The sequence below is a fragment of the Platichthys flesus genome, chromosome 21 (genome assembly GCF_949316205.1).
Source record: "Platichthys flesus chromosome 21, fPlaFle2.1, whole genome shotgun sequence".
Lineage (NCBI taxonomy): Eukaryota > Metazoa > Chordata > Actinopteri > Pleuronectiformes > Pleuronectidae > Platichthys > Platichthys flesus.
In genome coordinates this window covers 12,335,342-12,358,986 of record NC_084965.1, presented here as the reverse complement: position 1 = coordinate 12,358,986, position 23,645 = coordinate 12,335,342, and the positions used below count along the sequence as shown (strand labels likewise).

General features: G+C 43.5%; 1 protein-coding gene across 1 annotated transcript; it reads left to right on the top strand.

Moving 5' to 3' along the window:
- Positions 1-310: 310 nt before the first annotated feature.
- Positions 311-3,695, top strand: xkr9 (XK, Kell blood group complex subunit-related family, member 9). Its single transcript, XM_062379062.1, has 4 exons — positions 311-941; positions 1,557-1,987; positions 2,333-2,547; positions 2,628-3,695. Exons 2-4 carry the CDS (start codon positions 1,671-1,673, stop codon positions 3,248-3,250), a joined length of 1,155 nt encoding a protein of 384 aa, XP_062235046.1. The 5' UTR covers positions 311-941; positions 1,557-1,670; the 3' UTR covers positions 3,251-3,695.
- Positions 3,696-23,645: the final 19,950 nt, after the last annotated feature.

Sequence of the window (23,645 nt, the reverse complement as noted above, 5' to 3'; positions counted from 1 at the left end):
GCCTGTGATACTAGAAATTAAGCTCAAAGTGCTTTACATACACTACACAGTAGATACAAATAAAAACATGTGAATAAAAATAAAACAGGACAACATGATAGATAGATGGATAGATTATTAGGGCCCGAGCACTGACAGGCACTGACAGACAGTGAGGCCCTATTAAAATTTTAAGGGATATTATTATTATTCAGGCTAATGAATTGGCTTTTTGAGGGCTTTAACATGCTCAAATTCTTGCAAAAATTTGCAGAAAATTTGAAAGTGGTGAAAATGTACGTATTCTGGAGAAATTTTCAATGGGCATCACAAAGTGGCTCAACGGTGCCCCCCGAGACCCCCGAAACATGTTCACATTGACCAATCTTCACGAAAATCGACACACATGTATCGATTGACCAGGCAAACAAAAAAGTCTATAGGTGCAATTTGCAAAACGCATCAGGAAGCCTGCTATTTTGCATTTAGTGGCCATTTTGGACATATTCCACATTTTCCACACGTGATCACCAGTGGCACAATATACATGCATTAACTTATGATTTTTTTTCATTTTACACAATATTTGTCATTTGATAATAATCAGGTGCAGTCAAAGTTTCCTGATCTGAGATAAACCTGTTCCAACACTTACTGTAAATACTTTAATTACAGGGAAACCCTGCGCAAGGTGTCACGTGATGCCTCCCACCCTCTGTGTACACAGCAAGCGTGTATTCATGTTTCGTTTCACGGAATGAAGCAACAAAAGAACGCATTTTTACATTCATACCTACAAGGTAGATTGTGTAATTGCGTCTTTCCGGTATGACTATCTTGGCTCAGAGTCACTGAGGTGGAGCCTGTCACAAGTTTCAAGCAAATAGAAAGCAAACAGCTGATTGCAGACGAGTTTCCCTGTGTGACTCTACACAGCTGTCTACCACGGGGAAAAGATACTGGTAAGTGTATTGGTGTGAATATCTTTATAGGACATAATTTTTGTGTGTAATTCAAAGTAGTAGGTGTCTAGGTTCTAGTTCTGATTCATTTATAAAGAAACTTTATAAAAATACAATAATTGGACATGAAACATGCTTATTTAATAAAATTGGGCAAAAAATGAATGTAATTTTGAAAGTGTGATGTCTTGAATTTGCCTTAAAATATGTCTCTTAGAAACTCTCTTTAACGTAACACTTATATTGCAGCCAGATATGCTCAGGAGACCTCACATGTAGTTATTGTGTAAGAAGTTACAGGGCAAATACTAAATCATTTATGTAAGGGTTCAGAATGGGCAGGGCAAGATTTAGGGCAGAGCAATTAACAATGATTATTTTTCTATTGCACACGAACAGTAAGTGTGTAAAGTATCAGGACTCCGTATAATAAAGTGTTATTACATTAGGTCAAAGGGCAGTAGAATGTGACACAGCAGCAGCTGACTGCAGTCACGCTACATTTTAAAACGTCAACTGTCTTTCCGCAAACTTTTGCTTCACCTTGTTGTAAATCTGCATGAGAGGTTTGTGAGTGGTATTTACAGATACTTATCCTGTGTGTTGCTTCTTCAGGTCGACTGAAATGGCACCTGAACTCCCAGAGTCTAGCAAGAAACAGTCCTCAGAAGCTTGTCTCACGAGACCTCAGAGTTAAATCTCTGGTTGATCTTGCATAGTGACAGCGAAATGCTTGACTCTGACAGTCAGTACACACAACTGCGATGGCTACTAACCATTGCTGGATTTGTCCTCTATGTGGTGGACATTGGGACAGACGTGGCACTGGCTCTGAGATATGTTGGTGAGAAACAATATGTCGGGGCTGGACTGACTCTCCTGTTTGTTCTGGCTGGATTGCTGGTGAGCCAGATCTTCAGCTTTGCCTGGTACAGGGACGACATGAAGGATGGGCTGACAAACCCAGACGGCAGAGGAACCGTGGCAGGCATTTCAACTGGTGTACTTATTGTCCTGCACGTATTTGGCATGGGAGTTGTCTCCAGGTATGAAATGATGACACTGACTGTGATAAGAGCGCTGCAGCCTCAGAAGGCCCTGATCCCCCCTGTTATATCTACATAGTACCACAAACTGATCCTTTAGGCTGGAAGATGAAATGTCTGCACATGGTGACTCAAAAGGTTCGGCCTGCCACTCCTGCCCAATGGCTTGGTATTGCAGTATGTGGAAACTGGAATAACCACATTCCAGCTGCGTTCCATCACATTAGGAGAAAGCCTTGCAAATACATCCTAGTTGCACAGGCAAATGATGAACGAATGACAAATACAATGTGTAGTTATGCAGAATCTTGTTTGACTGTGTTTTCACTGTGTCTATGTTGCTAGGTATTACCACCTCCTGAAAAGGGGCTTTAAAGTAACTAGTATGACGCCAAAGTGCAGCACGGCGGAGGAGAGGAGAGAGGAGCACTACTTTCTGTTTTGCCTGGCTGCTGATCTGAGCATGCTCAAACTGTTTGAGGCTTTCCTGGAGAGTGCCCCGCAGCTCCTTCTACAGCTCTACATAGTGCTGGATCACAAAGAAGGCTCTCTAATGCAGTGTAAGTGAGTTACAATCAAGTCTTTGCATATTCATGAATTTACATCGTCGTTATTCACACCACATGTCCCTTACTTTCAGATTTATCTATGGTCTTTTCCTTCTTCAATATCGCCTGGGCCCTGGTGGACTATCGGCGCTGCCTGCGCAGATCCCTCCCCCTTATCAAGGAGATGCCCTCAGGCCTCCCCACAGCGATCTACCTCTTGTACAAACTTTGCACCATCACCAGCCACATCCTCAGCTACAGCCTCCTCCTCATACTGAGCTCTTACAGCTCGGTGGCCCTCGTCCTCCTCTGGCTGCTCATGACAACCTTCACACACCTGCTTCACACCAACTTCTGCTCATCCAAAGGCCTCGAGCTCATCTACCAGGCCGTCGTGGGAGTCATCCTCACCTTCACTTTTTTCAATGTTAAAGGACAGGACACAAAAGTGCTCATGACCATCTACTACATTTTCAACTTTCTCATAAACGTTACGGCTCCGGTCTTGCTGGCTCTGTTGAAGCCAGAACAGCAGACATTACTGCTGGTAGTTGGTTGTTTGATTGGTGGAGGGTCAGTGCTGGGCCTGGGGAGCCTCATCCTGTACTACCTCTACCTGCATCCCAGGGAGAAGTCGTGCGAGGCAGATGAGGTGGACGGTATGGGGAAGGAAACAAAGAGCATGAGAAGAATGAGGATCTTTTTACAACCCTGAAAAAGTACTTTCATTCAAAGTTGTACAGAGGATAGATATGCACTTACTGTAAATGTGTACCTCTGACAGAAAGGAACTAGAATATCATCTCCATATTGTGCTTATATTTATTAGATATTCACATAGTCAACACTATCCTCACCCACCATTATCCCCTCTGGGATTTAGTTAGCGTTTTTATTACCAGTACAAAAAGCTAGCAATTTATTTAAGTTATTAGTATTTAATAGTCAGTTGTTCTAATTTATATAGAGAGAGATTTATTTAATCCTGCTTGCATGAAATATATGTCAACAACATTTGTTGGGGGTGACTAGAATAGTCACCTTATATTATAGACCTTATATTATACTTAAATATATCACATGGAAATGTGACACAACATTTCATTAATATAACATTGGAAGAGAAAATTTACAAAATGGCTAAAATTTGTTTTCTCATTTTTGTGTTATATAAATTATTTGTGATGTACAAAAAAGATAAAGATAAATTATTTTGTATTTTTATGTGTTGTTCATATTTTACTATCTTTCTTAATTGACACACCTTTTACAACTCATTGACGCAGCACTTGTTCTCTGATTTCATGTCTCAGCTGAAAGTTATTTTGTGGTTAAGGACTAAAATGCTCCTGCAACACAGTGTTAAGCAGTGTGTTAAACACAGGGTGGCGTCATTGTCTAGGTTGTCTTCTCTTAGTGAGGTCCAGCACTGCTCTGGGCCAACATGAACAAATCATGGAGAGTATATAGTTATAAAGATATATAAACGTAAAAAATATGTTCTCTCTTATATTGCGTTATGTTAATATATATTATTTTTATACATTATATTTTGATATAATCCCATCACAATTTGCACTTTAATCTTAAATTCTAGCTATGATTGTACGATTGATGTGGTTCCTTTAATTTTCAGTCTACTGTTTGAATTTGGGATGCACGTTCATTGTGTTTGACCCAAAACAATAGAAGTTCTTTCTCTTTTTCTGCTGCCTTTCAACTATTGTTTCTATGTCTCTTTATCCTAATGCCCCAGAATATCTCCTGTTCAAAGTGGATGTCTTATCACCACCGATCCTGAATCATAAATCCTGCTTCTACACCTCTAACCCCTAGAAACTCCAAGGTGGCAACTAAACATTTCCCGCTCGATCTCAGAAATGGTAAACACAGGGGCCACGGCTGAGCTAACTAGTAACAACAAACCAGTGCGAATTTTGTTTTGACTACCAGCTAAATATTGTGTGAGTCAGCCCCTCGAGCTGAGGACGCTGTTCCTTCCAGGGACATCAGTTGTGTGGGTGGGAGGCTTTGGACACGGTCGCCATGGCCCAGTGTGAGCTCACCTGGGAGGAACGCTGACAAACCGCAGGATCCAAAGAGCAACGATGCTTCTCGGCTCCCAAATAAATCCCAGCCATTTCCCCAACCTCCCTTCCTTTCTTTCTGGAGCTTTCTGACTTGTTTACTCCGATGGGGCCACTTTAACTCTCATCTGTCAGTTGTGCTCCGTCAGAGGCACCCCATAACGTGACAAATGTAAGTGGGGAGCTTGTGTCAGAGAGGAAATGAATCACTGAATTCAGTTTACTGTGGACGGACTCTAACTCTTTGTGTATTTAAAGTACGCAGATAGTTGTTCTATAAAAATGGCTATAAATAGACACACAACTTGGACTCAATCCCACAGTGATGCTGATAGTTCTCATTGACTGGAGGATATTGCACCTGTAGTTGGGACTTGTCTTTAAGGATAACATTTAATGACGTCATCCCCTCTACTGTATATTTCCTTCAGCTCAGTGGACTAATGTGGTGTAAACCTGCCAAAGAGACTTTTTATTGTGAGAAGACGCATGTGTCCTGGGCAGAGTCTCTCCCCCTCGGTCTTCTTCATGCTTTTGTGGAGCTACACATACCTCACGCTGTGACTCACCTCCGACAGAGCTGCCAGGGCCCATGTCACAAGCCATTGGGATGAAATGTTTTGAGTTAAGCATTACCTCGCTCTCTCTCTACAGGAGAAAAAAAGCAGAGGGAGAACTCTGGCGTTGACAGGCTCTCTGTAATTTCCACTTCTGGCCCTGAGAGCTTATAATACCCAGTAATCTCTGTCTCTGATCTTACTGCAATGCACCTCCAGAAGGGCCGGTGAGCACGGTGAGAATCTGACAAATAGTAAATCAAAGACGATGATGTGTGACACTGCAAGAGGAATCTCTGGAGCACGAGGGGGCCATGAAAATCGTATCACACACACACAGACCAGAGAGGACAAATGTGCACGCACAAAGCCACGTGCACTCACCCTGCCGTCACTGTCAGCAGCTCGCTCGTTTCTGATTGAATGGCGTTCTGCGTCTACGTAAACAACCCTGACCGCTGACCTCTCTGTAACCAGCACTAGACCTTTCACCAAATCTTATCTTTTTGTTTTCCATCAAGACTTCCTGTAACAGCTATAGTCATGGGGGTTGTGTGTGGGGAGTGGGGGGGGGGCTGCAGTCCTGGCGTACGCCGTCCCCACAATTTGTACAGACACAATAAACCCGGAGAGGCAGGCTGTTTTTCATTAGGGCTTCAAAGTCCATATAAACCATGATTAATGAAGCCCTGAGATGCTGTATGTCTTTAATTATTATGACTTGACTGCTGCACCAGCGCCGCAGATGCATTAGCAATGTTGGCGATCTGTACACGTCTGCCTGGCTCGTTCTGACATGGCAGCTTCGCCTCATTCCTGGAGAATTCCCCCAATGTGGAGGAGGGCGGGGCGGGGGAGTGATAGAAGCCCCCTCTTTGCAGTGGCGCAGAAGTTTCTTTAATCACCGCGTACATGCACACGTACAAATGAGTCTGGGCAGTGACAGATTGGCGAGCGGGCCGAGGATAATTACATGCAGTGGGCTGGTGCGTGTGTGATCAGAGCGTGGCATTGCGTTACCCAGAGGGTTCTGTAAATAGAGTCCACATGCAATGAATGAGGATATTGTGGACAAAGTGCATTATGGGCACAATAGCCATACCATTGTTACCATATGAATCTTGGTGTTGTGTGACAATTACTGTAACAAGGATGTCAATCTACGCTAAAGCCGTAAATACTGTAGATGAGGTCAGTTGTTACCATAAATCTGATGTAACCGCACCATTACCTGCAGTATCTAGTCATAAAGAGTAAATAATTAACTTTAGTAGAATACATCGCTGCTCCCCGGGGGCAATGTGAGGGAAATATATGTTTTTTAACTTTATTTAAAAGTGTTGCTTTGAAAAAAATACTTGAGTATCAAAATACTGGGTGATTTTTATAACATTCAGGTTAATGAAGTGCCTGATTAACACAGGGAAGCTGATATTGTTGTACAGTCCTTTGTCAGTCTCAGCTGTCAATCATCTCCAGCCTTATTATAACATCAAATAAGTAATTCAAACCAAACTTTTCAGCAAATGAGCACTTTGATACAACTATGTGAGGAAAACCTACAGATTGACAGACACAATCTGGTCCAAGTCCCAGCCTTTAACATGGAGGAGGTTCGGTTTATGGCCTACACTGCAGCCGGGGGTAATCCTGATGATTTGGCAACACTTTTGGGGAGGCTTCATCTCATCGAACGTTTTCAGGCCACCATCTTGTTTTTTTGTGTGTTAACAGGCCTAGACACTTAAGACAAAGTAAGTTGCAGTCTGCAAAAATAAGAATATTTATCTTATAATTGATCCACTTTGTTTTCTGGACTGACTGAACAAGAGGGAGTTGTCCCCAGAGATACTTAAGAGCGGCTAAAAGTGATAAATACACATTTTACTGGGATGCAGCAGTGATGCACCACATGTACACAGTTCTTTTTAACGTGAATATTTATCACCCTTAAACTGAATTAACCGAAAATTTCACACCTGCCTGAAACCATCATTGAGCAGCTCCATCGCAGCAGTCAGTTCCAGCACTGTTTGGGAATTCAATGCTGCCTGCTGAGGAAGGAAAAAGTCTGGTAGCTAATCACCTGCTGTTTCCAGATTCCCCACGTCCAGGGACAAAGTTTGAAACTCACAGGTCAATTTCAATATTTTTTGTTTAGTGTCCATATTAATTTGCAAAGGCTAAATTCTAAAACAGAATGGAAACCAACTGTATCCCCCAAGATGGCCGTTTTAAATATCACGAGCCTTTCTCAAAGGAGGAGGACTTCAAAGAATTATGGGGGTACATGAAACAAAGTGCGCTCTCCCTTTGCTGCGTCTTCTTCCGGCAGTTGGACATGGAGAGAGAGAAAAAAAAGAAGCCCAGCACAGAGGAAGCTCATTTGTATAATCTTCATTTAGTGCCGGCGGTTTATGTTTCACAGTCATGGACAATCAGTGAGCACTAACATAATAGCGCTACCCATCCTAGCCCTCACACAGTCTCCCTCACACAGATAGAGAACAGGAGCCATGTTTGTGTTGGGCACACTCCCACAGCCCACAGGATGATGGATTATACTGGGGTGCTGTTTATTTATGCTATGCTGCATGGGTAGAGGAACCTCATGCATACAGCCCGTGTATGGCAAATACAATCAGCCGTAAAATAAGATTGCATATTATGAATGAGCAATGCGTCCGCACACATACATGAAAAGAGCTTGACTGCAATCAACCCCCCCCCACGCCGCAGAAACACACACATACACACACATGTCTTTTTGCGAGGGAAGCTTGTCTTGATTAACCTGGCCGGGGGAACCCGACATGTTTTTCCTTTTACGTCATGGTCTGTTCCCTGAGTGGCTCAGTGGAAGCCATCAATTCTAGTTTGTCTGCAGTTTGTCTGTTTGAATTTTTGGCTAATCTGTATTATTCATTGATGTCCTGTTGGCCGTGCGCAGGAAGTGCTGAGTGAAGACTGTGGCGGTGTTTTTTTTTTCTTCCCAACTCGGGACATCATACATCATGCTTTCCTTTTCTTTTACGAAAAATTGCATCACTCAGCCGGACCACCTTCCGTCTGCCCTGCGCCCCTGAGAAATGAAGGTTTCTGGTATGTTGAAGTTGAAGGGTTTTTTTTTTACATGAGAAGAAGACAAGGATTATCAGCATGATCCGTTAAAAACAAGTGAGGACCATGAGGGACAATCGGTCTCCTCTCATACAGATATTCTCGGGGCTACAGCTGATCACGGCTTTGACAACTTTTTAGTTTCTCTGAGCATCACAAGGCCCACACATCAATTTCAAGGAAAAGATGCCATGCTTGATTATAACAAGAGGTCATGTCTTTGATGCTGGTACGGTGAAATTTGTTATACGTTAAGCCAGTGCCAATGTGATTATGGACATTGATCCATTAAATCTACTGTAAAATGCAACCCGCATCAGTTTTGAACCCGATACTGAGCAGAAACGTGAGAAGTACTGAGAAACATTAAAGACGCTTTGATGTACTATTTAACCCATCTGCAGCGAAAAGGGGAGGGGTGTCCATAAAACGCATTTTGGGTCGGAGCGAGAGAAATGAGATGTGTGATTTTTTCTCCCCAGCCTCTCGTGGTGCCGTCAGAGTTTGGGCATGGGAAGGGGGCAACTGCCTGCCATGATTACCCCGAGGGACGTTTTATCAGGGCAATAAAATCAGGCTCTTTGTGGCTCGATTACACCGTGGAACTCAGCCGCCTTCAAGTAGTCCCAGCCTGTCACCTCACTCCTCTTCCACCGTGGACAATCAGGATAAAGATTTACCCCGAGTATGGCCTACAAACGTAAGAGTAGTGAAGCAGTGAAGGAAGCGTTTTAAGTTTTAGACAGCGTATTTGATTTTATGCCTCCTCAGTCCGATAACTCTGCTATTAGGGAAAATCTAGTAACTGCAACAAGATACAAATCTGATTCTGTTCTTCACTCAACTTTGACCAAGAAGCATTTTGTGGGTCTTGTACCCTCGGATCCATGGCAGCAAAGCGATTGTGCGCTAAAGTCATCACTTTTGAGGACGGAGCGCGTAGCTGACGACTTCAACTTCCATCTCTTTACCAGACCACGAGGAAATGACTTAATTCAATTGTGGCTTAGCAATAATTTCTAAGGGGGTAATCCTACTTTTTATTTTACAAAGTGTGTCTTTCTCATTTTTGTAATCACAATTTGTCCAGTACATTGGATCTGTTAACTTATACTGCATGAGGCCACCACAAAGGCTCTGTATGAGGTAGTGTTTGGCTTTATCTGATTAAGTGAGTCTGCCATGAGCAGTTAATGCGGTTCAACTGACTATAATGTTGCACTAACAATGTCGCGTTGTCTGTGATCAAACATCTGATGATTTATTTAGGATTAACCGGATTTCAGATCAGCACTTTTCAAAACCTAACTGATTCTCCTCTATCCTTGAAGACAGAAAGACAAACCTGGCACTCGGGCAGTGGTGGAAGAAGTACTCTGCAAGTAAAGTTTAAATAAATAGACACAGATATACTCAAGTTAAAGTAAAAGGACCACATTAGGTTTTCTATTTGAGTAAAAGTCAGTAAGTACATCCCTTTAAATATGTTTAAAGTATTGAAAGTACCTGCAGAGTGTAGCCTATTCTCTAGGTCTACTATATCATCATGGATTTACACCAAAACAAGCAGGTATACGCAGGTTTTTCAAAATGTAGGTAAACCTGCTTAAAAAGGGTGATTGACCTTTCTCCCACTGCCAGTGGAGGAGTTTGCTTTTCAGTTGTTTTCACATGTTCCACATCACGAACAAAAGCCAAAAGCTGAGGAGCTCTCCCTCCTCACTGTCTTGCCTGTGTTGCATTTTGCACATGAAAAATTGCTGTTGCATGTTGTTCTCAAGATGTAAAAAACAATATGTTCACGAATGTTCAAGGGTATTTACGCACATGGAAGGTCACTGCGCAGGATAACGTCACACAGAGAAACTGCCGCATCAGCAACTAGACTGTCAAAAGTCAGCAGTAGAAAGTAAAGATATTTGCTGATTTATGTAGTGGAGTAAAATTTAAAAGTGCCTGAAAATACAGCGAATACAGATAAATGATCAGTTTTATCTAGGTGTCAAAAGGTCTTCATCATTTCGTCTGACTGAGACGTCCACAGCTTGTGGCTTTTCCCTCTAATGTAACAAAGGTGTGGTGACTGAGTAATCTCCTCAAACAGGCTTCCTGGCAAAGTCATAGATTCACTCCCGGGCCCCAACTACAACTCCCCCCTAAGATTCCAACCCTGATAAAGCGCTGATGACATCACCGTCTCCCCCCATCCCGCCGGTCCTCCCTTATTAGCATGTGCAGTGTAGCAGGCAGCAGGAATAATAAGGCGTTCTCCCTATCACGCCGGCAGAACTATTCAGGCTGTGACCACAGAGGCCTCGGCAGCAGCCAAGCTAAATAACAGCGAGGGGGAAGATGGTCAAAGCATCTCAATTAGAGGCAGTTTATTTTGTATTCTGCGTATGCCAGAGGGAGTGCAGACTATAATTTGCGCCAAAGATGTTGGAGAGTTTACGCTGATGGAGGAATCTGTGGAAAGTTTGTGAGGGCTTGAGATAGAGGAAGGCGGTCAGAGGTGATGCTGAGGGAGAGCTGACCAGTAACGTGGAAATGATACCAACGCTGTTTTGGTGGAAACATCAACTCGAGCTGGACGCGATTCAGACGAGTTTGTGCAAAGTTCAAGGAACATACAACCGAGCAAGAATGAATGAAGTGCCTTGTTCGTAAAAGGTGCAGCAGGGACCTCAGACAAACACTCCCCCCCGTCTCCCCCCGTCCCAATATTCCGCAATTGGAGCTGTAACTTTGACTTATGATTATTATTGATCAGTTTAGTTTTTATGAACCGCGTCGGGAAAAAGTCAAGTTTATGCCACACAAGGGTCCTGTCCAGGCCCGGCTCGACCATATACAGCCAGAGAGGGCTCTGAGTTCAGTCAGGTACACTCGGGATATTCCCCCCCCCTCAGACAGTTTCAGCATTATTATAAATGCTATGTTGGGTTTTTTGGCTTCTGTACAATATGTTGCCTGTGAGGACCACTGCTGCGTTCCGTGACTCGCACTGGGTGAGTCGTTGCCGTCGGGGCAGATTACAGACGCAGAAGTGAAAGTTTGATTTGCTGAGATTCTGGTCGAGCAGACAGTTCCAAACGGACCCCTCAGATTCACTGTGAAAGAATTCCTGCCTCCATACATTCTGCATTTTTTCCCCCCTCGGGTCAGAAACAGAACATAGATTTATTAACACACTTTACTCTTTTGTTACGTGAACAGTGATTGAAGATCACGTTGGAAAAGCGTTAAATCTCCTATTATTCAGTTGGAGAAAATTATTCAGTGGACACAGGGATAGATTTGTATACATATATGTACAACAGGGCCGGCCCTGGCAATGTTGGCGCCCTAGGCGAGATTTCAAATTGGCACCCCCCAACATACACACGCAAACTGTCATGCATCCCCAAGAACTTTTGGACTGTATATGCCCACACAGGCAGACCAATTTGTAAGCAATAAAAAACAATAAAAATATATAATAAAAAATATAAAAAGAGTCCTGTACTGATAGCATATCATGTCGTGTCGACACAAATAAACATCAATGATGTCCACAATCGGGCTGATTCTTACCTCTATATTGTTCTTTCTTCTCCTTCTCTACTTTGCGGTGCTTTCTGAATTGCGTACCTAGTAATTTAATCTTTTTTTGATTCATCTTTGACTCTAACCGCAGTCCATCACTGCAGCGTGTACGTCAGGGACACACCTGAGGCGGAAGTTCAAATTCTGTGCGAGCCGCCACCTGACACAGGGAGCCATCCAGGAGGATGTTTTAAATGCTGGCTTGCCTGTCCACGGAGCCACGGGTGGTGACATCAGCAAATGTCCCTACTATGCTGCCAAAATCAGTAGGTTTTTATACTTCTCTTTGTATGTATCATGCTGCTATGAGGAACTGTTGTGAGGTGAAATGAAACTCCCTTCTTTAATTTCTGTTCATGCTGAAATAAAGTGGATTCACTTGGTCTGACGTTTCCGATCACATCTTTATAAAACACCTCTTTAGCTTCACACTACAAACCCTATGGGGAGGAAATGTTTTTTGAGAGAAGATTCCAGATTCATTCACTAGACTGGCACTCAGTAGAGCACAACAGAGCCGTATAGGTTCATCTCTGATCCATGCAGCTTCCTTCTACCAAGTTGTGTGGTTATTGGTCCAGTAGTTTATTACATTAACCTGTTGACTGACAAATCAGAGGGGAAAGCATAACCTCCTTAGCAGATGTAATAAAACCTCCACCCATTAATCAAGGAAATGTCACCAACATTAATAATAATTAGAAACACAAAAGGAAATTAAAAGTAGAAATGTTTCTAGAATATCTAAATAGTTGACGGGTAATTTTCTGTTGGTCGACTTATCAATTAATTTATTTAAAGCTAATTTCCCCCTGCTACTTAGTTTATAGGGTTTGTATATTGTGTTTTATTTACATTGTATATATTGGTTTATTTTTGTCGTGCACTGGTTGCTGGTTGTACTTCAAATTGCCCTTGAAGGATATTAAAGATTTTCTTTTATGGACAACTTTAATTAATCACAATCTGCACAAACCATATTGGAGCGGCAGAGGAACCCAGCAGCCAGCAGGGGGCCGCCTCAGGGGAGAGCCAGCAGGGGGCAGCCTCAGGACATCACATGGAAACGAGCAGCAGCAGACTCTTGTAAGGTTGGAAAGTACTGGGTTATTCTCTAACAATTGGCTTTTAAAGCATATTAAATCATCAAGTTTCTAAAATCCAAAAATATGTAAAAATATAAGTAACTTTTAAATAAGGCTGTCAAATATATGTAGTAAAGTAGAAAATATTTTCTCTATATCAAAAGCAGCATGGAAATACACAAACACACACACACAATAATTTGTCCATCTTCTTAGAGTGCTTGTTTCCTCATGAAAATCATCAGGTGGTGTGGCCTAGTTGGTCGCAGGATGTGCGCAATGGGCTTCTGCGCAGGATGTGCGCAGTGGGCTTCTGGGCATGAAGTGCGCAGTGGGCTTCTGCGCAGGATGTGCAGGATTTTTTCTTCCTCCATTTAAATTTTTTTTAAATTAAATTAAATTATGATATTTAATTCAGTTCTATTCAATTCAATTCAATTCATTTTAATAAGATTACATTTTTTTATATTTCATTTTATGTTTCATTTTTTTAAATATTTAATTTGTCATCATCATCATCATTTCTCCGTGCTGGTTCAGGGGTAAGTGATGCTGCTCTTCACAGGTGACTGACCAGGAGATGATGTACTTGTGTGTGCGTGTTCTTCCCGGCACTACGCTGCCAGTGCGAACAGCACAAGTATTTAACATAGGTGAGGAAAGGAGGCGGACCGGTTTTAGCGGCGCTTCTACCTCCGGTTCGTCCCGGGGTTAGAGGATGATGGTGTGACGTTAAAGTATTGTTTTACATTGCATGTGTCACGTCATGATAGATCAGTCTCTTGTACCGCCCTCTCGGCATTTTGCGCACTAGGCAACCGCCTATGTCGCCTGTACCAGGAGAAGCCCCTGAGATAGACTAAATAATTGGAATTACTCCCCTTTAAGTATCCGCCCAAAACAAAAACATTAACATCTTGTCCCAAAGTCTCCACATTGTGTTATAAAAAGAAGCATTATCTCCATTTGAAACAGTTGGAAAACTTAACTGTGTAAAAGTGGAAAAAAGCTGAGTGCTGGAGGAGCTGGAAAGTGCAACTGAACACCCAGCCAGAAACCATAAAATGTTAAATGGGCTGTATTTAATGTAGTGCTCTTCTGGTCTTATCAACCACTCAAAGTCACATTCACACACACATTCATAAAGTGCTACTATGTGCTGCACTTTTTCGATCACACACCATTCACATGCTGCTGGCACGTCCTTCAGGGGCAAACTGAGGTTCAGTATCTCGCCCGTGTGGAGTGGAGGAGCCGGGGATCGAACCATCATGCTTCTGGTTAGTGGACGATCCGCTCAACCTCCTTGGCAACAAACTAGAGGTGATTGTTCTAGAGCTCATACATGTACAGTATATGTACACATTAACACATTTCACCTTATTATATCTTAACTTATCTTCTACTATGCATATATACTTCAGCAATCTTTATAGATATATTATTATGATGACATTTTTTTCTCTTTTTAAAACGCTTTCTCTTTTATTCTGTTACCTGTTTTTGTTTTCCTATCTTTTGTTATTGCCTTGGCATGTATATATATCTCTATTCCTGGCTGGAGAATCTTAACTCTGATTCTATATATGTAAAAAATGTATACGAGTATATGTATGTACGAGTATAAGTATGAATATGTACGCTCAGTCTTTCATCATCATCATCATTGTCAGTATTAACACAAATATATTTGAGGCATAAAGTATTGACTGTATAAATACAGACAATCCTGAACATGTTCCCAGGCACAGTAGCCATGTTTCATTTTACATTTTTATAAAACATGAGACTGCTGTCACCTGCTTGCTACTGCCTCATCTGGGCCCAGTAGATGGCGCTATAAGTACACGGAAGTGCTCCGCCATCCAGGAGCGGGCCTTCGGCCTTCCAGCGGCTCGGCTGCCGCTCCCCGAGCAGAGGCCAGCGGTCAGAGACAGACACCTGATCCGGCCTCATTCCCCTCATCAGCGCCCTTAATTAGCCGAGAGAACAACGCTTCAGTTGGGTTAAAGCAAACTGTCCTCTGCTTGAGGAAGTTTTTAATGGAAACCACTGCTCTAAGACAATAAACCTCCAACTCCTCCGTTACTGCAAAGGACAGTCACATTTTAAAATATCCTTCTAATTCTTCACTTTTTTATAGTGAAGGTCAGAATAAAATGAATTGATTATTAATTGTATAAACATTTCAATCGGCTACATACAAAATTATAAATAAAACTTGAACAACAATTTGAAACATTGAAAATTAAAAAGATGAATAATAATAATAATATGAAAACAAATTTGATAATAATAAATATGTGGTTAAATATATAATTTAATTAAGATTGCCTTTAAAGGTAATTTGCAATCATTACTTGCAATATCTGAAGCTGCAAAATAGAAAGGCCTATATAATAGTATAATAATACATTAAATCTGAATTAGCGTGATTAAAAAGTACCTCATAATTAGAGTTATAAAATAATGTGTTGCTGTTATAACAACCTGGATGCATAATAGGGTAAAATTTAAAATTTATGAAGCATCCGTCTATATAACTGTGATATACACAAATTGCTATTTAACAATGTACATAAATAGTTTGGTTTTTTATTATTATTATTAGCGTTTTTATTCTTGTTCAACAGTTTATGAAAAGATCAATCCGCAAAAAAATTAATTACTATTAAACTGTAAATTGGAGAATAGATTATTATTATTATGATAATTGTTATTTAGATATTACATTGTCGGCTTGTCGAAGTGGCTGAATAAGTTACCACAATGTTACCCATCGATCGAGTGAAGAGAAAAGAGGCTCTCCGGTGTGCAGCGTTATGGGCCACAGTAAATGTCTCACTCACAGCAGCCAGTGATCAATAACCCCGGCGGTTTGGGACAGTGAGGGCACGTCACGTGACGGCGGATTCCATGAGACAGGCAGCAGGACAGGGCCAACCTTGACACTAAAAGGACTATTGAGTTTCAAGACAGCGAGAAGTTCAGGTTTCATACCTAAAATGAAGTGGCCACACTTAATGAAACCGGAAAATCACCGTTGGTAGACGATAACTAATCAAAGCTGGCCCCTGTGTTCTTTTAATTGTAAAGTTATTTTTTTTACAAGCTGTCATTTAAAAACAATTCGCAGTCATAATGAAGCAAGGGGTAAAAAAGATGTTCTCAGTTGAAACCGAAAGCTCCACAAAGCTTGAATGAAATGTAAAACCGTGACGGGCTGAAAATGACTTTTCACTTTTCATTCAGATCTGACACCAATGGGCTGTTGCCCGGCCTTCAATAATGTTCCCACCTGTCCTGGAAAGTGATAAAGCTCTTCATCTCGCTCGCATGCTTTGCCAGGAAGTGACGGCCTAGTGCTCCTACTTAATGATTTCCACAGGATAGGTTGTGCATGACAGACGCCAGAGAATCAGGCCCTTGACACACACACACACACACACACACACATGCACATACACTGACACACACCAATATCTATTGGAGGGACACTACACTTGGTCCAGAAGGTCTCAGTCCTGCTTGTGTTTGTATAAGCTTGATTTTCACAACTGGAAAGTAATAGCCATCTGCCCAAGCAGGCTGGAGGGGTATCATGTGTGAGCAGGTAACGGATGGCTATTAAAATCACACACACACTTGGTCCGTGACTCCTCTCACTTTCTTCCCCTCTCTCTCTCTCTCTCTCTCTCTCTCTCTATCAAACGACGAGTTGCTTCAAGACACAAAAGGAGAAGGGGAGAGAGGAAGAGAGACAGATGAAATATAGTTCAGGCGCCAGTCTGTGTGAGACTCTGACACTGGCTGGACATACCAGGCCAAGGAGCATGGCGTTGATGATGTGGAGGATTTATAGGTGGAGCAGGGCTTTTGATAAAACCTTCTGAGCAGAAGTATAGATGCCGAAATTAAGGCCAAACTGTATTGACCTTTATTTATTTAGTGATAATAGGAAGAAATAGAAAGAAGAAGGCCAAATGCTTCAATTTCAGAACAGACAAAGAGTCAGCCAGACTGGCATGACAACATAAATCCAGGAGGCTGCTGCTTATGACCGGAACGACAGGTGAGCGGAGTCAGTCAGGTCCAGGTTATGGCTGCATTCCCAGGCCCCCCCCCCCCCCCCCCGCCGCCACCGTCGCCCCAGGTATAGTGTGGGAAGGCGAACCCCCCCGCCCTCTACCGCCCCTCGGCCGCCCCTGCTCAAAGGGCGTGTGCGACCCCGTGATGACATATGACCTCTTCAATGGCCCTCCAGAGCCGCATCTGTCATTTCCCACAATCCTGCTCCCCATTTTCATTTCAGGGTAAGCTGGAAATTACAGGAAAGGAACAGTGGACACTTCCCCCTGACTATGGCACCAAGTCGATTTCAACAGTCTTTTCTTGATAAATGCAGGCATACCAGTTTGTATGTTTGTAAGTTGACCATTTTTAAAGATTATTGTAAACCAACATGTTTTGAAAAAACAAAGTTTTTCTCAATTTTCGCATTTTGTGCTTTTGTGCAGAACCTTTTACATTAAATATTTTCTGTGAAGAAAAGGGAACATTCCTCTATGCATTACTAATTGAAAAAAAAAAAAAGTGGCTGCACATTTAAACATCTCATTCATTCAGAAGACACAGGGAGCGCTCATTTATTCCCTCGGCTATCTGTAATGGTCTAATTACCCTCTAAAAGCTTCTCCGCTGGCGTCTGTGTAATGAGGCCCCCGTAGAATACAGGTTGACATGAGACTGCCTTCAGCCCGCCCCCCGTGCTCTCACCCCAGCTCCGCGGTGCATCCAGCCTCGAGGGCCTGCATCGGACGGACCAGCGGCGGTCCATCTGCACAGGACAGGCGGAGCACAGACGGAAGCCATTGAGGTGGAAAATCCAGGAGAGGTCCTGACAAGATAAAGATATCAGGAGCAGACAAGGGCAAAGGAACATATTGATGGAGAGGGCCTCTCTCAGGGCACGCTGACACCAGATACCTGCTATTTAAAACAGTGGTTTCGCTTGCTCATGGATTTGTCCATGCTGCAGTGCCATAACCTAACTGGGAGGGCCGTGAACTCTCTCTTCCTCTATCTCCCTTTCTCTCTGCACACTCCTCCCCCTTTCATATCTTTATGGTCTCTGCGCCTTAACCCTCTTTTACACAGTGTCATGCAGACGAACACAGTCACCCCCATAACTGCCAATGCTGCCGACATAAGGCTCCATCTTTAGCCTCTAATGAAACCGGAATATGTGTTATGGAGTTCCAAACTGGATCATATTAAAATTATCCTCTCGTCCCTCTCCTCCATTCAGAGTTAACCATTAGTGCTACTCCAGTCTTTCAGTGCGACAGGGGCCCCGGCCCTGGCCTGTCTGGCTGAGGGCCAGTGCCCCTCCGAGGACGGATGCTGAGATCCTGTCTATCCATTGGCCATGCATTTTGTGTGTGTGTGGATGTGTGTGTGTGTGGATCCAAGTGACAGTGAGTCTTTGGCAACAGCTGAAAGGCGCTGGCAGTTTGAATCTATATGGGGGAGGGTTCAGTCTGGTGTGAGTTCGGCCTAAATCTCACAAAAATGGAAAATTAGTTGCCGTCCACAGAAAGATTTTTTATTTGGGATCCTTGCCTACAAAATATTGAGATTCGTTTTTTCTTTTATGTTTTTCCAGTTTTCTCAGCAAAAGTAAATGTTGACACTAAACTCAGGTTTTCTCTTTCATAGAAATATATGCTTTTATTCACCAGGGTGTTTTGACTCAGTTATATAACCAATACATTTCTGATGGCGCAAATGACTAATGGTGATGAAAATTAATACTTTACGATACATTATTCAGAGAAATCGGTCCCATTTTACCAGCTATGGCTTCCTAATGAGCAACGTCTTCTTCCGATCTGAGTTGCATCGTGAACATGAAAAAGTGTGAGCAGTTCAAACTAAAACTTTAATCTCCAAGAAGATGAGATAAACTCTACAGATCCCTCACCGGAGGAAAGGCAAGACAAGACAAGCGAACATGTGAAAGTGTAAAATTGAATGAAACAGAAAAAAGTTAAAAGTCAATTTGAATTCTGCGCCCCCCCCCCCCCCCCCACACACACACAGACACACACTCACACACACACCCTTCCACAAAACCTATTTCATCCAGCAGCCAGACACCCCTCCCTCTCTCCCAGCCCATTACCCCTCTCCATCCTTCTACAGTACACCGGCCTTTCCTTCCCCTTTGCCACCCCACCCTGGCCCCTCCCATGTCCCAAAGCCCATTACAGGCCCTCAGTCCCTTTACCCCTCCACCCCCCCATCTCATAGTCCTCGCTCCTGCCCCCCCTCCTGTCACATACCCCTGCCCCTGCCTTGTCACACCCCTGCACTGATGGATGGTCGGGGTCAGTGGTTCAGCTGTGGAGTTCAAGCCTGCAGGCTCCACGGAGTCCCCCCAACCCCACCCCTTCCACCTTTTACTACTCCTGCTCTCCCCTCCCTCTCGCATGAAAACAATGTCAGAAACTTAAAGCTTGGCGCTCAGCTGAGAAAACTCATAACTCTCCCCTCAGCGCTCAACCTTCCCCAACACCCACTGTTAACACTTTCATTCCTCACTGGGCACTCAAACAGACCCCGGCTTACTGGGGCCACATAAATCAATGGGAGGGTCAGGCTGGGCCTAGAGTCAGGCACTCACCTCATGTTGAATGGACAGGAGCAGGTCATTCACTGTCACTGCACTTTGACTTATCTCTATATAATGACGCCTTTCGGCTGTCTCTGAATGTGTGTGAGCACGTGTGTATGTGTGTGTGTGGGAAAACGTTTTTTTTGGAAAGCACTTCTCCACTTTAATTTGGCCACTGAGTCACATCAGCACAACTGTTTCAGCTACTCTTGGCTGAGCTCTGCATTAGCTCACCATGCTCCTTGTGGTGCTGTTTACTGTCTGATTGCTCGGCCTCAACATGTGGAGCTCAGGCCTTGTAGCGCCTGATCAACCCTGTCCTAACGACTCCATAACAGGGGTATCTGGAGAGTCTCAGAACACAGGCCTGAATCTATACTGACACACACTCTGCTCTTATGCTAATCACAATCTATCGGAGCATTGAACCGACAAGGGGGTCGGGACAGGGCCAGACGGAGTTGGGTGGGAGGCCCGACAAATTCCAGTAGTTTTGAAACGTGGCAATTATCAGTATTAGCCTGCACTCCCGACCCAAACAGCCAAAGTGAGCGGAAATGGCAGCAATCAGGCCCGATTTCCCTCGGAGATGCTGGATGGGCTGGACACACATATCCCAGAGACATGGACCCTGGTTTCTGGGAGGGAGAGCAGAACCAAGGCCCTGAGAGCCCCATGACAGATGGGAGCCGCGCGGGGCAAGTCCTGGGGCTGACAGCAATGTTGCCAGAATTGCTCTCGGATTGACTAACAATTAAGATATCAGAAGAGATCACGGCAGCTCACTGACAGCTGCGTCAATTGTTTGCACCTGCTCCTCTGGTGCTCTGCACATGTCTGGCATGGATTAGGGCCGACTCATGCTGGCCACATTTCACCTTTCCACAAGCGATTTACTCCGGAATCATCCTCCCGACTCGCTCGCTTGTCGAACACGCCCCGTAGCTGCTCTCCCATTAGGAGGAGGGTGGGAAGGAAGGAGGGAGGGCGGGCGGACAGGGTAATGGCACCATTATCATTCTCACCGTCATTAGCCGCATTGCTATACGTCTCTCATCTCTTCTTTTATTGTGTAGCTGCTGCAGTAGTGCGTTTCCGTTTGAAAATGCATCAACTCTTCAACAGATAAACCTGTCGTCCACACTACTCAAGTGTTTTAGAGGTTCTACAATGGAGAGGTTGGGAAAGTTTGAAAGACCAGTGGCTGCATTTTATTCTGACGGGCCGAACCAAATATATTTGGATGTAGACTCACAACAACTTGCTGATTGTTTTTTTCAGTCACAACTTAATCTTTGCTGATTCCTCAGGCTCCCACCACACAACCTGGGAAGAAACCAGCGGGAGCTGAGGTTACCAGTGTAGAAGACAATATGGCTAATAAATTACAAGCGTTGCTGACCCTGTTGTCGCTGCTTACAACTGTTGACCAGTTAAATTCAGCATTTTTACAATTTGTACAATGATACAACTAATAACTTGTTCTGTATTCAGCCATTTTTCGAGCATGTGTATGCCTTCCTGTTTACACTGGCATGCACATGCCCAGTGGACATGAGTGGCCACTTGATATATTTTTTTGTTTTTCAGATGAAAACGCAGTAGTATGGATGTAGCCTATGCTCCTGAAAGACATGATACATTATAAGGACATGAACTTGATGTGCTGCTTCTATGTGCCACTTTTCTGTCTGTTATTTACACATCCCATCTACCTCAAATGTAACACATGTGTGTGGGTGGTTTGGGAAATCCACACAGTCTACCTCATAAGTAGATGTGTTTTTCCCATTGCTTTTCAGCACGCCTGCAGAAGATCTTGATAAGCTTGTGAAAACTGAACTCTGCCGGGTCTGAAGCCCTGTTGTGATAAAGAAACTCTTTGTGTGGTGCAGTCCTGCCCTGCGGTCCACAATCCTTCCATCCCTCTGTTAGGGACCGATGGGTATAGGGGGAAAACAGGTAAATCAATGTAGAACCTGCCAAGCTCACCAGACCTGTTCCTGCTGTCCCTTGCAGGTGAATAGAGTTTGGTGAACAGGCAGCAACATATTTGGGCAGAGCAAACTGAGGTGCTGCTGTGATTGGTCGAGGAGAGGTGTGGGTTATACTGTCTCTTTCCCTGGTGAGCATCCCCGCCCTTTGTCCTCAGACGTGTGTTTGTAGAGAGAAGCAGCTGCTGGTTAAATGGCGAGGAGCACCTGTGAGGAACAGTGCTGCCGGGAGAGAATCACACACATACCCAGCATGCATGTAAACACAGCTTGTATTTGTCTCTATCTGTGTGGATATATGGTTATAATGCAGGTTGTTAAAACATGGCAACCTATTATCTTTCCATGAGCTTTAGGCATCTTTAAACCTGTCCTCCTTTCTGCACAATAACAGTAGTATTCTATCTATCTGTGTGCTGTCATTGCCCAGGCCCATAAGGCATGGTTGCCCTTTTTTTTCTTCCTTACCTGCCAGAAAGCTTCCTCTACATGTGGCTGCATATGCGTGTGCCAGTGTATTTCAACAGTCTTGCTTCTGGACTTGTAGACAAACCAATTACCTAAGTATGCCCCCCCAAAAAAAACACAGAACAGGAAGGAAGGATGTAGAGGTGGAAGCTGGTATACTCCTACCACTGCCATTCTTATACGCCAGCGTGCACACACACACATACACTCCTCCCCATGTCTGGCAGGAGGAGACAAGGCCAGTTGTACCCAGTGCCAACCCCTCTGGAGCCAGGCCAGTCCCGCTGGACCCTCTGGATCGTATTCTGGTCTGGGCCGTTGTGGCTGGTTGGTCCCGCTGTGTAACTCTAGCTTGGCCCCTGACACAGTACAGGTATGTCCCCTGTGGCCCAGATTACCAGGGGACTGTGTAAACAGCCCTGCTAATCTGAGGAAGTATCCTGTTGGCATATTTCTGAAGGCTGCCCCAGCGACAGGTTTGGTATTTCATTTGGAGAGCAACCATAAGACTGATGGTGGAGGAAGGATTCAATATGTACATCTTAATTACAATTTTTTAATATCCTTTGGATATAGAAAAGTTGACATAAATGTCACATGAGAAAAAAACGAAGATCTTCTCATTTTCATTACCTCCTTCAAAGAGGTTGTATGTCTGCGTTTGTTTATTTATCTGTTAGTTCCCTGGATTATGCAAAAACTACTGGATGAAACTTGGTGGAAGGATGTGGCATCGGTCAGGAAAGAAGCAATTAAATCATGGTGAGGATTTGCATCAGGGTAGGATCCAAGAATCTTTTCCCACTCATTATGGGAAAGGGCTTTTTTTCCCCCATCATTTATATTGATTTCGTCAAGGATCTTGATCAAATTTTTTTTAGGAGGCTGATATTTATGAGTGGGTGCAATTTGGTACAGATCCAAATAAGGATCTGGATCTAGTGCATCTTAATGTGGTTTCCTAAATGGACTGTTGGGCCTTGGCGGAGGATTGAGACATTTTAGTTCCACATTCGCACATGACTTTAACTTTCCACAATGAAATCTCATCGGATTTCTAGTGGAGATATTGTAAAGGTGGATAAATAACTTTTCACTCCTGAAATTTTTTCAAATCCAGACTGAAATCTGATAAAACTAATAAAAAGCTACTTATAAACCCCTTTTTCATATATGGTTTGGTTCTGGAAGGAATCACCAAATTGAGTGGATGAATGTCATCGCCGGAAATTCAAATCCGTAGTGTTTGTATGTCTGTGGCATAAATGACTCACCACCCTTCAAACGACCTCAACAAAATCTCTATCACCTGCTTTGCCTTTGTCATGCAGAATTCAGGCCCCTGCATCTTTAAGTCACTTTAATCTGCTAACAGCTTGGACTTGGGCCACTCGCTCATTTCTTTGGCCCTCTTTCCATTGTCCTATATGTCATCTCCAGGCAGACACTGTTTAGATATTAATGGCTGCATGATGAGATGGCCTCCTTACAAGGCTGCCCTTCCTGGATAATTGATCATGCAGTGAATGACATGATGT

What these genes read in the sequence shown, in the direction of transcription:
- xkr9 (XM_062379062.1), top strand. Translation starts at nt 1,671, where the DNA reads ATGCTTGACTCTGACAGTCAGTACACACAACTGCGATGGCTACTAACC. An exon ending in GGCATGGGAGTTGTCTCCAG is followed by an intron (nt 1,988 to 2,332) that starts GTATGAAATGAT and finishes CTATGTTGCTAG; the next exon opens with GTATTACCACCTCCTGAAAA. An exon ending in AGAAGGCTCTCTAATGCAGT is followed by an intron (nt 2,548 to 2,627) that starts GTAAGTGAGTTA and finishes CCTTACTTTCAG; the next exon opens with ATTTATCTATGGTCTTTTCC.